The sequence below is a fragment of the Sarcophilus harrisii genome, chromosome 2, assembly GCF_902635505.1.
Source record: "Sarcophilus harrisii chromosome 2, mSarHar1.11, whole genome shotgun sequence".
Lineage (NCBI taxonomy): Eukaryota > Metazoa > Chordata > Mammalia > Dasyuromorphia > Dasyuridae > Sarcophilus > Sarcophilus harrisii.
The window spans coordinates 435,544,936-435,560,021 of NC_045427.1; the positions used below are offsets into that span (position 1 = coordinate 435,544,936).

Here is a 15,086-nt window from a genome sequence, read left to right on the forward strand (position 1 = left end):
CATTTCTCAGTCATATACTTTCAGCTAAATCAAAATAATTAATGTAGTTGGAAACAAATAGTTACTTGAAGGACAAATAAAAAGTTAGTATGACATGATAGTCCATATTAGCTTGAAAATATAGTTTTATTATATGTATCTGGTGACCCATATTCCCAGGTCTGGGTTTATACAGATTGGGTTAAATCTTGATTGGGGGAGGGATAGGAAATCTTCAAAGCATTCTCTTTGGCTCATGTCCCAATCCAGTGTCTTCCCTACGAACCACAAAAATATAGCAGTCCCCATTCCAAATCCATCTTCCAACCAGCTGTCAAAGTGATCTTTCTAAAGCAAGGGTTGGTTCATGTCATTCTTCTATTTGATAAACTTCAGAGGCTTCCTATCACCTTCAGGACCAAATATAAAATCCTGTTTGGCTGTAAAGCTCTTCATAATTTGGTTCCTTCCAACTTTTCCAAGATTTCTTCTTATACCTTCTTACTCCAAGTACTCTGTAATCCAGTGATACTGGTCTCTTTGACACTTCATCTTTAGGCTTTACTAACTTTTCACTAACTGTCCCGCATGCCTAGACTCTGCTTATCACTATCTCGTGGTTTACTTCAAGTCTCTTATTCAGCAAGAAACCTTTCCAAATCCTCTCTCATGACAGTGTCTTCTATGATTATCTCAAAAATCCCATATATTGATTGGTTTTATGTAGTTGTTTATGTTAACCTGAAGAGAAGGGGCTGTTTTGCTTTTTTCTATATCCTTCAGTTCTTAACAGTTCTTGGCACATAGTAACTGTTTAATACTGGATTTAACTCTTAACCTTCATCAAGTTCATATTTATCCTCAATATTTACTTTCCAAAGGATAAAGGTTTCCTCATTCCCAAAGCCTTCAACCCAATTGACTTCAATACTTCAAAATGACACACAACTACATCAATATCCCAAGACTATGTCAGTCCTGAAATCCCTCTGTTTGTTTAGGAAATGATTCCAAAGAGTTGATAACATTCAATGCCCAGATTAGGTGATTTATCCTTTAGGGAATCTACCCTGAAGTTGAAAGCCAAGCCTGCTCTATCTCCATGGATGGAGCTCAAATATTCTATGTGAGTGCAAAGGACCAGATGAGAGAAGATGTGTGTCTCCTCCTTTAATACCTCTCCATAGGTAAGGCAAGTGCTTCCAAGGTCCAGGACCTACTGCATTGAATGTGGATCATGTATGAATTTGAGTTATAGGATGGAAAAGGACTGGATTAGGAATAAAGATCTATGCTAGAATCCTATGAACATAGAACTTTAGACCCAGGAAGAACATGAAAGCAAATCTAGTCCTACTCTTTGACGTGATGGATTAGGACCAAATTAGGACCAAGAAGAAGGGAAATGGCTTGCCTAATGCGACATGGCTAGTGATAGAAGTATGGATGTTGAATTGACGCAGCACCAAGTGGAGAAGTAATTTACCCAAGACTACACAAGTAGTAACAGAGTCAGGATTTGGATTTACATCTTCTGAATCTAAATCCTAATGCCTCTCCTTGGTTTAACTTCATGATTCTCAGCAGAATCCTAGGCTCTTCCCAACCAGAAATAAGTCTCATAGGAAATTTCATTCACTCAACATTAAATGAGTACTGTGTGCATGGTTCCTTGCTCAGTGCCAGGAAGAAAAAGATATAACACCATCTCCCTTGCTCTCAAGTTTATGACCTAATTTTTTTTGGGGGGGGGAACAAATATGGTTATAAATAATTGAATAAAGAGAAATGACATAAGGGAAAGGCAGGGGAAGTTCCATGAGAAGTTTGACACTCTGTGAGAGAGGATCTCCAGGGATTTAAATAGATTGACTTGAATAGGAGGAGGACAGCAAAATTGCAGAGATAGGAGAGAACCGGACAAGAATGGGGGAATAGTAGAGTGTAGAGAAAGGGAAGAGAGATAGGAGAGGGGGCGAAAGTGGGAGGAGAGGAAGAAGAGTGGAAGCGGGGAGAAAGTGAGAAGGGCAAAAGAGGACGAGGAGAAAAAGGGGGGAGGGGGAGAGAGAAGGGGAAGGAAGTAGAGAATAGAGAGAAAGAGGAGGGGGAGAAAATGGGAAGAGAAGAGAGGGAGAGGGAGAGGAAGTGGATGGGCAGAGGAAAGGAGAGGGACAAAGTGGGAGGGAGAGGACAGATTCAGTGGGGGAGGGGAGAAAGAGGCTCGAAGCCTGGGGCGCGAGGCGGTCGCTCCCGCGCATGCGCCACGCTTGGGCACTGCTCCCAGAGCGCGGCAGCTGTGAGAGGAGAGGACGATCTCGGCCTAGAGAGGCGGCGACTCCTCGGCTCCTATCGCCTCAGAGCCTCAAGCAGGCAACGGGGAAAGAAGATAGGGGTAAGGAGAGGCAGGGCGAGGCCGAGAGGCGACGGAAACTGAAAGGCGGGATCTTGAGGAAAGGAGGCCCACCCAGTCCGGGCAGCGTGTGGACTTTTCCTCAGAGCTCCTGGACCACTCCCCGCTTCCCGATTTAGGGGGGCCGAGCTGTGCGCTCTGTGCTCTTCCTCCTCCTCTTCCTCCTCCTCCTGTCAAGCATAGCCCCGCCCCTCCCGTTCCAAGCCCCGCCCCTCCCCTTAGGTTCCAATACCTGCTTGGTGTCTAACTCTGTGGAACTTGGATGACGTCACGTCACAGCTCACCTGGACGGGGAGCGGGCAGGGCCGCGCTCTGACTCTATGACGTAAAGTTCTCACACGTGGTCGCCTTCAGGACTGTGCGCGCCCTCCTCTCACTGACCTCCAGGCTTTCTTTCTCTTGGTTTCTCCTGAAGATGAATTCTCATCTTACCCGGCTCTGGTCAAATGCATTGCCTAGTTCTGAGGTCCGTGTATTACCGTCCCCGTTACCCAGGCCTTTGTTCTAGATGCATCCATCCTCTGTAGTCCTCGTGTTGTCCGTGTGCCATCTCCCCCACGGGATCGACAAAGTTTTCCATTCAAAAGTTATGCAATTAGACTTAGAGCTGGAAAAGACTTTAGAAGCCGCAAAGTCTAATCCTTTGAATTTACAGATGAGAAATATGAGACCCAGAGAGTTTAAATGTTTTTGCTAAATTCACACATTCAAAATAGGAGGTAGAATGTGGATTCAAACGACCTTCTAACTACAAATCCAGGACTCTGTACCATCTTTCCAAGTATCCCATATGATTTTGCCATGTATATGGAACACCTCTTTGGAGAAGAGCCATAAGGCAACATTTTGCTACTGTAACAAATGGTGTTTTATGCTGAACAAACCACATTAATATCCTGTATTTTCTATAGCTTTGAATTCAGTGACTATGTGAGCTGCTAGAGAATATTATTTGTAAAATTTAACAACAGCAATCAAGATGTACTAAGTGACTGCTGTGTGTTAGGTATTGTACTACAGGCTGGGTTTTCAGGTACAAAGCATGAAACAATCCTTATTCAAAACAAGCTTCTGTTCTAATGAGAAAAACAAGAAATAGACAGAAAAATACAAATAGCATAAATATGCTTATTTATGTGTGTATATAGATACATACATATACAAAGTAGTTAAATACAAGATAGTTTGAGAGAGAGGGCATAAGCAATTGGAGAAATCAGGAAAAATCTTTGTGCATAATATAGTATTTGAGTAGAATCTTTTTTTTTTAAATAATTTTTTATTGACAGAACCCATGCCAGGGTAATTTTTTACATTATCTCTTGCACTCACTTCTGTTCCGATTTTCCCCCTCCCTCCCTCCGCCCTCTCCCCAAAGATGGCAAGCAGTCCTATACATGTTAAATAGGTTACAGTAGATCTTGGATACAATATATGTGTGCAGAACCGAACAGTTTTCTTGTTGCTCAGGGAGAATTGGATTTAGAAGGTATAAATAAACTGGGAAGAAGAACAAAAATGCAAGCAGTTTACATTCATTTCCTAGTGTTCTTTCTTTGGGTGTAGCTGCTTCTGTCCATCCTTGATCAACTGAAACTGTTAGATCTTCTCTTTGTTGAAGAAATCCACCTCTATCAGAATACATCCTCATACAGTATCGTTGTTGAGGTATATAATGATCTTCTGGTTCTGCTCATTTTGCTCAGCATCAGTTCATGTAAGTCTCGCCAATCCTCTCTGTATTCGTCCTGCTGGTCATTTCTTACAGAACAATAATATTCCATAACATTCACATACCACAATTTTGAGTAGAATCTTGAAGAGAGGGACTCTGAGGCAGAAGTAGGTGAGAATATATTTCAAGTATGGAGAACAGCCAGTGCAAAGGCATAGAGATGAAAGATGGAGCGTCCTAAATGAGGGACAGAAAGAGAAGTTCAGTTTGGCTGGATCACACAAAGTGCTGGAGGGGGAATAACATTCACTGAGACTAGAAAGGTAAATTGGGAAGAGATTATGACTTTAAAAGCTAAACAAAAGAATTTATATTTTATTCAAGAAGTAATAGGAACTCATTAGAGTTGGTTGAGAAGTCATGGTCAGATCTGTCCTTAAGGAAAATTACTTTGGCACAAAGTCTATTCTGTTGGACTTGGATTAGTGAGAGATTTGAGGCAAGAAAATTAATTAGGAAGCTGTTGCCTAAGCAAGAGGTTTTAAAAGCTTGAACAAAATGATAGCTGTTTGAGTGGAGAGAAAGTATTAGATGTAAGAGGAATTGTGAAGGTAGAACAGCAAAATGTGATTTGATGCTTGGGATTAGAAGATAATGCCAGTATTACAAATCTGAGACACTGGGAGGATGATGGTGCCTTCTACAGAAGTGTGAACATTTGGAAGAAGGAATGGTTTAGTGAGAAAGGTAATGAGTCCAGCTTTAGACAAAATGAACTTAAAGGGTCTTTAAGACATCCAGTTTGAAATGTCCAGTGGGGAATTGATGATGTAGGCTTAAATATATATTCAAAGGACTATCTTGCTATAGTGAGGTTGAATAATATGAATGGATAATGTGCAATTATGAGACTTCCCTCTAGCTCTATTCATCATTGTGTTAGTAAAAGCAGAAAAGAAGCATGATGTGAACAATCTAGGGAGGTAGTTTTAGAAGAATGGTGATAGGACTAGGGGGACAAAGAATTCTAGAAGGGAAAACAATTGAAATAGCTAACTAGTGGGGTGAGATTGGAGAAGATTAAAGCCATATTATGGGTAATCCTAAAGGGTGAAAGGAATGGAAGTCATAATGAGGGTCAGAATCTAACTGTTGTCATCTCATATCTTCATCAAGGTTATCCCTTATGCAATTTGTATGTAAATTTTTGAGGAATCCAGACCTATGAGTTTATTTGTGAGGGAACTGCCATTAAGTAAACTCCCTTTGCCAATGAATTCCCTCTGCCCATGCAGATTGGTAACTTCTGCAATTTAAGATCATTGAGAATTGTCTGGGAACGATGAGAAATTTGCCTAATGTTGCTCAGATTTGCCCAATATCACACAGACTATAATTATATAGAGAAGTGGATGGGATAGAGAGGGGAATGGGAATTAAGTTCTTAGTTTGAACTCAGTTCTTCTTGACTCTAAGGTCTGCTCCCTTCTACTGTGCCATACTGCCTGTCATAATAATTGTTTTATAAAAGTTTTGTAGAAAAGATAAATTAAACTTATGGGCCCAGAATTTTTAATATTCTCAGCCACCTTTTTTTTTTTTTTAACAAGGAAAGGATTTTTCCAAAATAAAACCTATTTTAAAAAATAATGTTCTTTTATAAATGCTGATTACTTTTCTAGTTTCTAGCTTTCTTCTTCTCTCTTTTTTTTTTTTTTCACTCTCTCTGTCTTTTTTTTTTACTTGGAAAACAAATTTTCTGTTTAACAAGTCAGAGCAACAATATTTTGTCATATTGTAAGAGATGAGCAGTTTACCTAAGCAGACAGACATCTATTTCCACATTTGCCAGCATCAAAAGCTTTAGTATGGACATTTGTTCTGTCTTCTACCTCTTGTTCCCTTCTTGAACTTTTAGTCTTGTATTGTGTTGTTTCTCTCTCTCTCTCTCTCTCTCTCTCTCTCTCTCTCCTTTTTGCTGAGGCAATTGGGGTTAAGTGACTTGCTTAGGGTCACACGACTTGCTTAAGGTCACACAACAAGGAAGTGTTAAGTGTGTGAGGTCAGATTTTAACTCTGGTCCTCCTGACTTCAGGATTGGTGCTTTATTCCACTGCACCACCTAGCTGTCCCTAATCTTTTTCTTTTTTTAAAAACTTGATCCTTTTCTAAAAAGTTGTAAGTTGTGTTTACAAATCTAAAGTGAAAATTCTGATTTTGCTTATAATGTAAATATAATTCAGTATTTTAGATAAGACTCAGATATTCTAGATAAAAGTTTAATTTAAGCAATAGATTAAATTAGATGCTTTTATAAATGCTGATAAGCATTTACTGAAAGAACTTCAGATTTTCTTAAAGCACTTTCTTTGGTGAGGCAATTGGGGGTTAAGTAACTTGCCCGGTCACATAGCTAATAAGTGTTGTGTCTGAGATGGGATTTGAATTCAGGTCCTCCTGATTTCAGAACTAGTATTCTATTTACTGTGCCATCTAGCTGTCCCCATCTTAGAGTACTTTCTTTGGGCCTCTCCTTTATCCCATTACATTCTATCTTCTTTCACACTTATTTGTAAATGTGATATATGTGTATGCACAACCTGTTGTGTGTAATATACATGCAACCTATACATTTATACATGGTGGTACATGTGGGCATAAACTGTACCATGTATTGTATAAGTGCATGCCACATACTTATTTGTGTAAAATCATATACACTTAAGTATGTGCCATTGACATGTTCATATTTCTTTGTGTTCATATCATATCTACTCTATTCAATTATAAGATCTTTGAGAACAGGGATTGTGCTATTTTTTATCTTTGTATCTCTACTCCCCAACATAGTGCTTTATATATAGCAGGCCCTTAGTAAATGGTTATTGAATTGAATGATACTGTCTAAAGATGCCAATCTTATATTTCCAAAAGAAACAAACTTTCTTTAGGATAGGATGAGAAGATTTTGAACAGAAAGGAATGTTAAAGATAATTTAGGCAAAGCCCCTAATTTTTTTATTATAGCTTTTTATTTATAAGATATATGCATGGGTAATTTTTCAGCATTGACAGTTGCAAAACCTTTTATTCCAATTTTTCCCCTCCTTCCTCCCACTCCCTCCCCCAGACGGCGGGTAGACCAATACATGCTAAAATTTTTAAAGTATATGTTAAATACAATATATGTATGCACAAAGCCCCTAATTTTAAAAATTAGGGAAACTGAGACTCAGAAAGGCAAACTGAATTGTCCAAGATCATTTTGATAATAAGTAGCAGAGTGAAGAGGTGAACCCAATGCCACTGATTACATAGCCAGTTGGACTGAGAAGTTTTGATCCCATTTTAAATATCTTCTTTCACTGTTCTTTCCAGCTCATTAAATCCAACTACGAAATACAGGCAACATGTTCTATACACATTTGCTTATGAGCAAGCGAGGGCCATTGGCCAAAATATGGCTTGCAGCTCACTGGGAGAAGAAGCTCACAAAAACTCATATATTTGAATGTAATTTAGAGGCAACTATTGAAAAAATCCTGTCACCTAAGGTATGTAATTGGTTGAAGTAGAATCCTATTTGTGGGGAGGAAAAGGATTAAAAAAAAAAAAAAACAATTAGATGGACTATGGACTTTATTCCCCATTTCTAAATTCCTATGGCATCCCTTTTCTACATTATTCATTTTGGCATCTAGTCATACACTAGTGTTCATTCAGTAACTGTCTGTTAAGCATTTACCACATTCAAAGTATTGTGCTATGTTCTGTCTCTGATATGATTTAACCATTTCATAGGTTCACTAGAAAGAGTCTTATAAAGTCGTCTAGTCCAGCCCCCTTATTTTGTAAATGAGGAAGCTGACTTGCCCAATGTCACACAGGTAATAATAATAAGTAATAACTGGGATTCCAGCTCAGGTTTATAACTCCAAATACAGGATTTCATCTACAGTAAATACAACACTGCTATGTTGTCTATTTAGGTGACAACATATGTATATAGATTGTCCCTGAGAAGAAAAGACAATGCTAGTCCACATTTTAATTCTTATTATAAATAACCCTCTAGTACAGTATTGTGCATATAGTATACATTCACTAAATGCTTGTTGAATGAATGAAAAATATTTAATTAATCTTTATATTATATAATTCTTGTAACAATAATACCATATTGTTTTTTTCACTCCTCTTTGCATTTCACTTAAGTAGTTCGTTGCTTTCAATGACTATGAGAAAACTTTGAATAGTTGAAAAGAAGACAGAATAACACTTAGGAAATACCTTTGAAAAGCTAAGGAAATATCTAGAAAATCTTTTTGAAAAGCTAAGGAAATATCTGTGGTCTTTAAACAGATATAATTCTTATTGACTTGATGAATTCTAAAAAAAATTATTTCTGTATCCTAAGTTCCTTATAAACTGATATTCTAAAAAAAAAAAAAAAAAAACTAACTTGCATATTTTTTTAAAGGTAAAAATTGCACTGCGGACTTCAGGACATTTGCTATTAGGAGTGGTTCGAATCTATCACAGGAAGGCAAAATATCTTTTGGCAGACTGTAATGAAGCTTTCGTTAAAATGAAGATGACCTTTCGCCCAGGTATGTAAAGCTATAGATTTGTTTAATTGTTTTTGATGATTTCTTGTATTTTAATGTTATCTGGAAAATTCCAGCTTGATGTACGGTATTGATTTCAAAGTAAATATTGTGAATTTAAAATTCCTTTTGACTAAAATTTAAATTTCAAAGACTAAGGTCTCATTTTTAATGATTTTTTCCTTCCATGTTTGCATAGAAAGGTAAAAATTCCTCTCAAAAGTTGTATTATTTCATCAAATAGCATTAAAACCATCCAAAATGCATAATAATATTCCTTTAAAAACCTCTAAAGATAAAATAAGATTGATTAAAAATAACTATTACTAGTTTTAAAAATCTTTTAAGGGCTTCAATCATTTATGAAGATACTCCAAAGTATGACGGCGTACAGCTGTGATAGTTATAAAATCTAAAATATAGTTCAGCTACATTGCACAATTGTCAGGTGTTCTTCTCATTTTTCATAATATTAATGAAAGTTACCATTGAATTTATAGTTTCATTACATGTGGTATATGATTGAGAATATTGTATTTCCCACAGTATCACTATTTATTAGACCAGCCTAGGTTTAAGTATGAAAAGAGCCCTGGACTTTGTTTGAGAAGAACTAGATTCCAGTCCCAAGGGTGTGAATTAACTAGTTGTGTGACCTTGGACAAACTATTTAATTTCAACAAGCATAAATTTCTTTTTCTGTAATAAAAGGATAATACTTGAACTATAAGGACAGATAAGATTATTTATACATATATATGTGTGTGTGTGTGTGTGTCTCTGTGTGTGTGTGTACCGTGCGTATATATGCATTTTAACATAATTTATTTTAAAGCACTATGTAAATATGATTGTTATGTTTATTTCCTTTAGGACTAGTTGATCTTCCAGAAGAGAATTTTGAAGCTGCTTATAATTCTATCACATTACCAGAAGAATTTCATGACTTTGATAACCAGTTACTCAATGTGAAGTAAATTATTTTTCTTATGCTTCTACATCCAGTAATAATCTACTGCAGTATCTTATCATGGCTTAGATGTGACTTGGCTTCTTAGCATATTTGCTAGTTCAGTATAAACCTATCACACAATTCTAGGTATTAGCTTAGCTAAATGAATAGTGACCCATCACCAGAGGGTTGGACACCAAGAAAGGAGTTTTTCTGGCTCTGGTAGCTCATAAAGACAATCTGTTAAGACAGGGAGAGTTTATCATCTCCATTGGTAGAGGGTATTTCACACTGATGAAACATGAATCTTTTGAAATCATAAAGTATTTTTCCATATGTCTTGGTTTTAAACAGGGTCTTAAATTTTTTCTTACATGTTAATGTTTAAATTTTCTTCAGAGAAATGGATTAAGTTTTAAAGAGGATTACCTAATAATTTGCTGAATACATCTATCAAAAGTTTGAATTTATTATAATATATAATTTATTATAAACAAAAATTAACTATAAAGTCAACTTTTCCCTTGCTAAAAACATGTTTTCTGGTTCTCTGATGAAATACAAAGGGAGGGCATTAAAATTTTTAAAAAATTGAACAGTTTTGAAGATCTTGAAATAATTTCTTATTTCAAGAAATAAAAATAGAAGAACCCAGGAAAAGAAGGGGGTGGTGTTGAGTTACAGTTCATAATCATTAAATATCAATGCTAGATAAAAATGTGAAATCAAACCAATAATATAAATGTGTCACTTCACTGAACTCAGACACACTATTTGTGTCTGTACAGTGCTGAAGGGAAGCAATGACAGGAGAGATTACAAGAAAGATACTTTGTAACGGGATCAAGCTAAAGAGAATTTTTGTCTAAATTTGTGAGACTTCCATTTCTCTTCAGTCTTGGTCTTATCCTTTAAATTGTAAACATTAAATATATGGGCAAATTTGTACTTTTGACTAGTTGCTATCATTCATCAAGTTATTTGCCAAAACAGGACAATATTTTGCCAATATCTGTATCAGTGTATATCAGCTGAAAAAAGTCTGTGGCTATCTCATATAATTTATTCCTATGGAATTAACTAATGAGTTATAAAATATATAGCTGATAAAATAATGATCTTGTATTTCATATTTTTAGAATGAAATCATTTAGGGAGTAGGGTATAGACTCTCCAACCTAGTTATAAAATCATGGTGCTTTATTTCATGCAATAACTTGGATTTTAAATTTCTCTTTAGTGCTATTGATGTTTCTGAGCACTTCACTCTGCACCAGAGCAAAGCTGAAGACATTACACTTAGAGAAGATTTCAGTAATGATCTGCTTTTTCAAGCTGGAAATTTTGGTGAGAATATGTTATAAGTTAGAAAATAAATCATAAACAAGTTTACTTTTATTTCTGTGCTGAATTGAGTCTAAATTGTATCTTACGTCTACTCTGTCTTTCTCCTTACACTGATGCTGACTTTGGCTAAATCCTTATTTCCTCATGCCAGGAGAGCTATAACAGTCTCATACTAATCTTCTATTTTCTTATCCATTCTACTCATGATTCTTTGAACTGTCATTTTCAAAATCTGTTTCCATCCTTTTGAATCTCCCTATTTAAGGACCTATAGAGGCTTCCTGTTATTTATCAAACCTAAAATCTTTTGCTGGACTAAAACCTTCTTCCAATTCTATTTCTCTTTTATCTTCCAATATCTGTTTTGTGTTTCTGCCAAGAAAATTCACTTGTCACCCCACATATATTTCCTGGTTTTGTGTCTTTGTCTTTTCCACTTCTCCAGCAATCCATATTTTCCTTCAAAAACACATTCAAACCAACTCCCTTCAAGAAGTCTTTCTTTAATTCTGCACCATTCTAATGACCCCAAAGCTTTGTGCTTTTTCTGTTTATTTGTTCATTTTGTCCTATAGTAAATCACATACTAAACTATTGATTTGTAAGTACTTATATATTTTTCATGTATGTGTTCCATTCAACAAGCATTTATTAAGAATAGCTAGCATTTATGTAATGCTTTAAGGTTTACAAAGCATTTCATACATGTTTTCATATTTGATTCTCACATCTACCTTATGAGGGAGATGTCATTGCTATTGTTATTATTATGATATTCTGTTATCTATTACATATGCAAGATACCCTGCCAGGCACAACATGAATGGTTCTTACCCTTCTCCAACAAGGTATTACTAGGGTCTTAGATAGTTGGAATAAAACATGTATGCAAATAAAAATAGTACAAGATAAGGATGGTGTATAATGTGAGTTTGAAGCCCAACTCCATCATTTACAAGCCTTGGTAAACGAGGTCAACTTAATTATCCACCTTGAGTTTCAAGTTCCTCATCTATAAAATAATAAGATTACTTATGGTGCCAACCTCATATGGTGGTTTTGAGGAAATATAAAACTCTAAAGTATTAAAACAAGATGAATTATTTCTCTCAAATAAATTATAAAACTGAAGGTGGGAATCCTTCTGGGAATTTTGCCTTTTATTTCTGTGTATTATTAGGATTATGGGAAGGTAGGGAGAAACCATACAAAAGAAATAAAAGCAAATCATTCGTACAGCCTCAGTTTCCTAAACTATAATGGTAGAGTGTGAACAATATGTCCTTGACCTAGATCTACAAATTTATGATGATTTACCATGCAAATTAATATAAACAATTTTTCATTGCCAAAGTATCACTTCATTTCATAGAATCCAATAAGTAATATTGTTAAACCATAATAGATTTTCCTCTTGGTCTCAAGGACTTGAAACTTCAGACAACCAGAGTCCCCTGAAATCAGGCATTGACACAAAATAAGGAAGAGGGAAAAGCTTAGAAAGTACTATCAAGAACACAAACTTTGCTGATTTTCTGACAAAAATTCATCATACTAAATTCCTTTGGTGTTTTCTCAATCCAGGACATTGAACAGTTTAGCAGTTTAACCAAAGACACAATTTGTTATCTGGCATTCTTCTCTAGTAGAATAACCCTAGAATAGTTCAGAGATAATATACTCATCCAAAGAGAAAGGTATCCAGTGATATCTGACCCCTGTAACTACACTGTTTTGCTATGGCAAGATATCATCTTCCCTTTTCCATATATATACTTTGATGTAATATATAGGAAGTATGATCAGGGCTAGTTTCAAACACAAGCAAAATGCACCTTCCTTTCTCCTCTTTATATATACTGGCTTGCAGGAAGTCTTTAAGTAGAAGAAACACTAGTATCCTACTTAGGGCTATTGATTCTACTACTGCCTATTCTATCTCACAATTTAGCTATTCTGTCTTCCTTGCTGTGTTAGTACTTAGTTTTTCATGTAGCCCATAGACAAAGTTATAATATTCATTTAGTGAGATGGGAAAATCTGTTTTAGTCTTTATACGTGTGTGTAATATTGTTATTTCTGATGTGATTCAAAGCAGCAAATGTTTCTTAGGATAACAAGTTAATTTATTTAACTCTTCTTTTTTCCTATAGAAGGTGAATTTTTTGTCTTACTATAAAGGACTCAATATCTTGAATGACACTCTTATGTTTTAGTTTACTGGTTAATATTGAATTAATTTTTTCTATTTTCATTATGGGCCTAATATGCTTGCTATTATTTATACCTCTAGGAAGTTATAGCCATATCTCAGGTCTTACTTATCCTGGTTAATCATTTCTTTAGGTGACGAACCTGAACTACTTAGGAGACAAAGCTTCTTTGATGAGAACTTATTGACACGTGACAGTACAGTTTTGGCTGGACGCAGTTTTGCAAGTCTCTTTGAAGAAAAATCTATATTATTTAACACTGAAGATGGATTTGGGGATGAAGGAGTTGCAGGGGATATGATTGGTATGGTTTAAAGTATTTCATTTTAGAGGATATTTTATTTAATAAAATTATAGATTGTATTGAATTTTCAGACATATTCTTAAAACTTCCCATCCTTTCTTCCATTACTTCCAAACTAAATAATTTCTAATGAAGAGATAATATTCTTTTTCATCAAGCCCTTCTAGGTGTACCCTTGATCTTATCCCCTTTCATTTCCCCTGACAGATTATCCCCACAATTTCTTTGTTCTTAATCTTTTACCTTTTCCAATTTGCTAGCTCCTTTACTGTAACTTAGAAACTCACCCTGTTTGCAGGTTTATTGGGTTGTAGATATTTGTTATGTTGTTTGTTACATTTGTAGATTGCAAGAAAGGAGCCAACAAATTGGGAGGAATTTAAGTATTTTCTTTTCATTTTTAAAAACTCCTCACTACAGTCTACTGGTCTTTCAATCTATATCATTTATCTCCCTTTCATAGCCAAACTCCTTTAAAAAAGTTTTATTTGTTCCAATTCCAATTCCCTCCTCTCTTCTCAGCCCTTTGCAATCTATTTTCTGACCCCATCACTCAAATGAAATTGCTGTCTCCTAAAATCTCTTAATTGGTAGATACAAAGTCTTTTTCTCAGTATTTATCTTTAATTATCACAATATTTGATACTATTGAACACTCTCTTCTTGTGTATAAGTTTTCATTACATTGTTCTCTTTTAGTTCTTTTAACTATCTGGCTACTCTTCAGTTTTTTTGTCAAATCATATAAATATTTCATTCTCTTAACTGCGAGCATCCCCTAAGACTTTTCCATGGACCTCTTCTCTGACTTTGTGATTTCATTAGCTCCAATGGATAAAGTTATCTTCTTTACGCAGATAACTCCCACATCTGTATATCTATGGCTCTTCTTCCTTTAAGATACAGCTCAGATACCATCTACTTTCATAATTCCCTCAAATGGCTATTATTCTTTCTTCCAAACTACCTTATAGTTATAAAAAATTGGTATACATTTGAGTTTCTTAATTTTATATTTGTTCTATATATACACACATTTATACTTGTTTTTCCCCTTACAATCTAAGTGCCTTGTGAGTGGGGATTGTTTCATTCTTTGTATTTGTATCCCCAGCACTTAGAATAGTGTCTGCTACCAAGTAAATGACATAATTTGCCACGTAGATCTGGAATGTAAATTGATTGAGTTATGAAACATAAAAAATTTTGTACAAAATTGTTTATATTTTATCTTGGAGGCTGTTGGGAGCCACTGAATATTCTTGAAGAGACATGACACAGACCTATATTTCAGGAATATTATTTTGTAGGCTTCATAGAGGATTGATTGAATTTAGGACACAATAGAAACTAAAAGATCCATCAGGAAGGTATTGAAATAATGCAGATGAATAACTACATTATTTCAGCTACTCAGCGTCCAAAAAAAAATCTAATTTTAAATCTTTCTGTCTCTAATAATTCTGTGGCACGAATCTTGGGAACATGGATCTGGGAATAAGTATTTGTTATAGTAGAGCCAACGTTTATTTAGTTGTTCAGCAAACATTTCCTAAGATGAGAACTTAGAGAAAATAGATTTTGTTCTAAAACCAAGGA

General features: G+C 35.4%; 1 protein-coding gene across 4 annotated transcripts in view; it reads left to right on the top strand.

Annotated features, from left to right (window-relative positions):
• RAD21L1 (RAD21 cohesin complex component like 1) overlaps positions 1 to 15,086 on the top strand; it is a 63,939-nt gene that overhangs the window by 23,641 nt on the left and 25,212 nt on the right. For 3 of the 4 annotated variants that reach the window (XM_031954157.1, XM_031954158.1, XM_031954156.1), the window contains 5 exons: positions 7,443 to 7,618; positions 8,545 to 8,674; positions 9,545 to 9,644; positions 10,864 to 10,970; positions 13,317 to 13,487. In XM_031954157.1, the coding sequence (XP_031810017.1) occupies positions 7,475 to 7,618; positions 8,545 to 8,674; positions 9,545 to 9,644; positions 10,864 to 10,970; positions 13,317 to 13,487 (652 nt within the window). In that variant the 5' untranslated portion in view covers positions 7,443 to 7,474. Of the gene's footprint in view, positions 1 to 2,307; positions 2,372 to 7,442; positions 7,619 to 8,544; positions 8,675 to 9,544; positions 9,645 to 10,863; positions 10,971 to 13,316; positions 13,488 to 15,086 lie in introns of those variants that run through there. The other variant, XM_012553637.3, reaches the window with a different exon arrangement.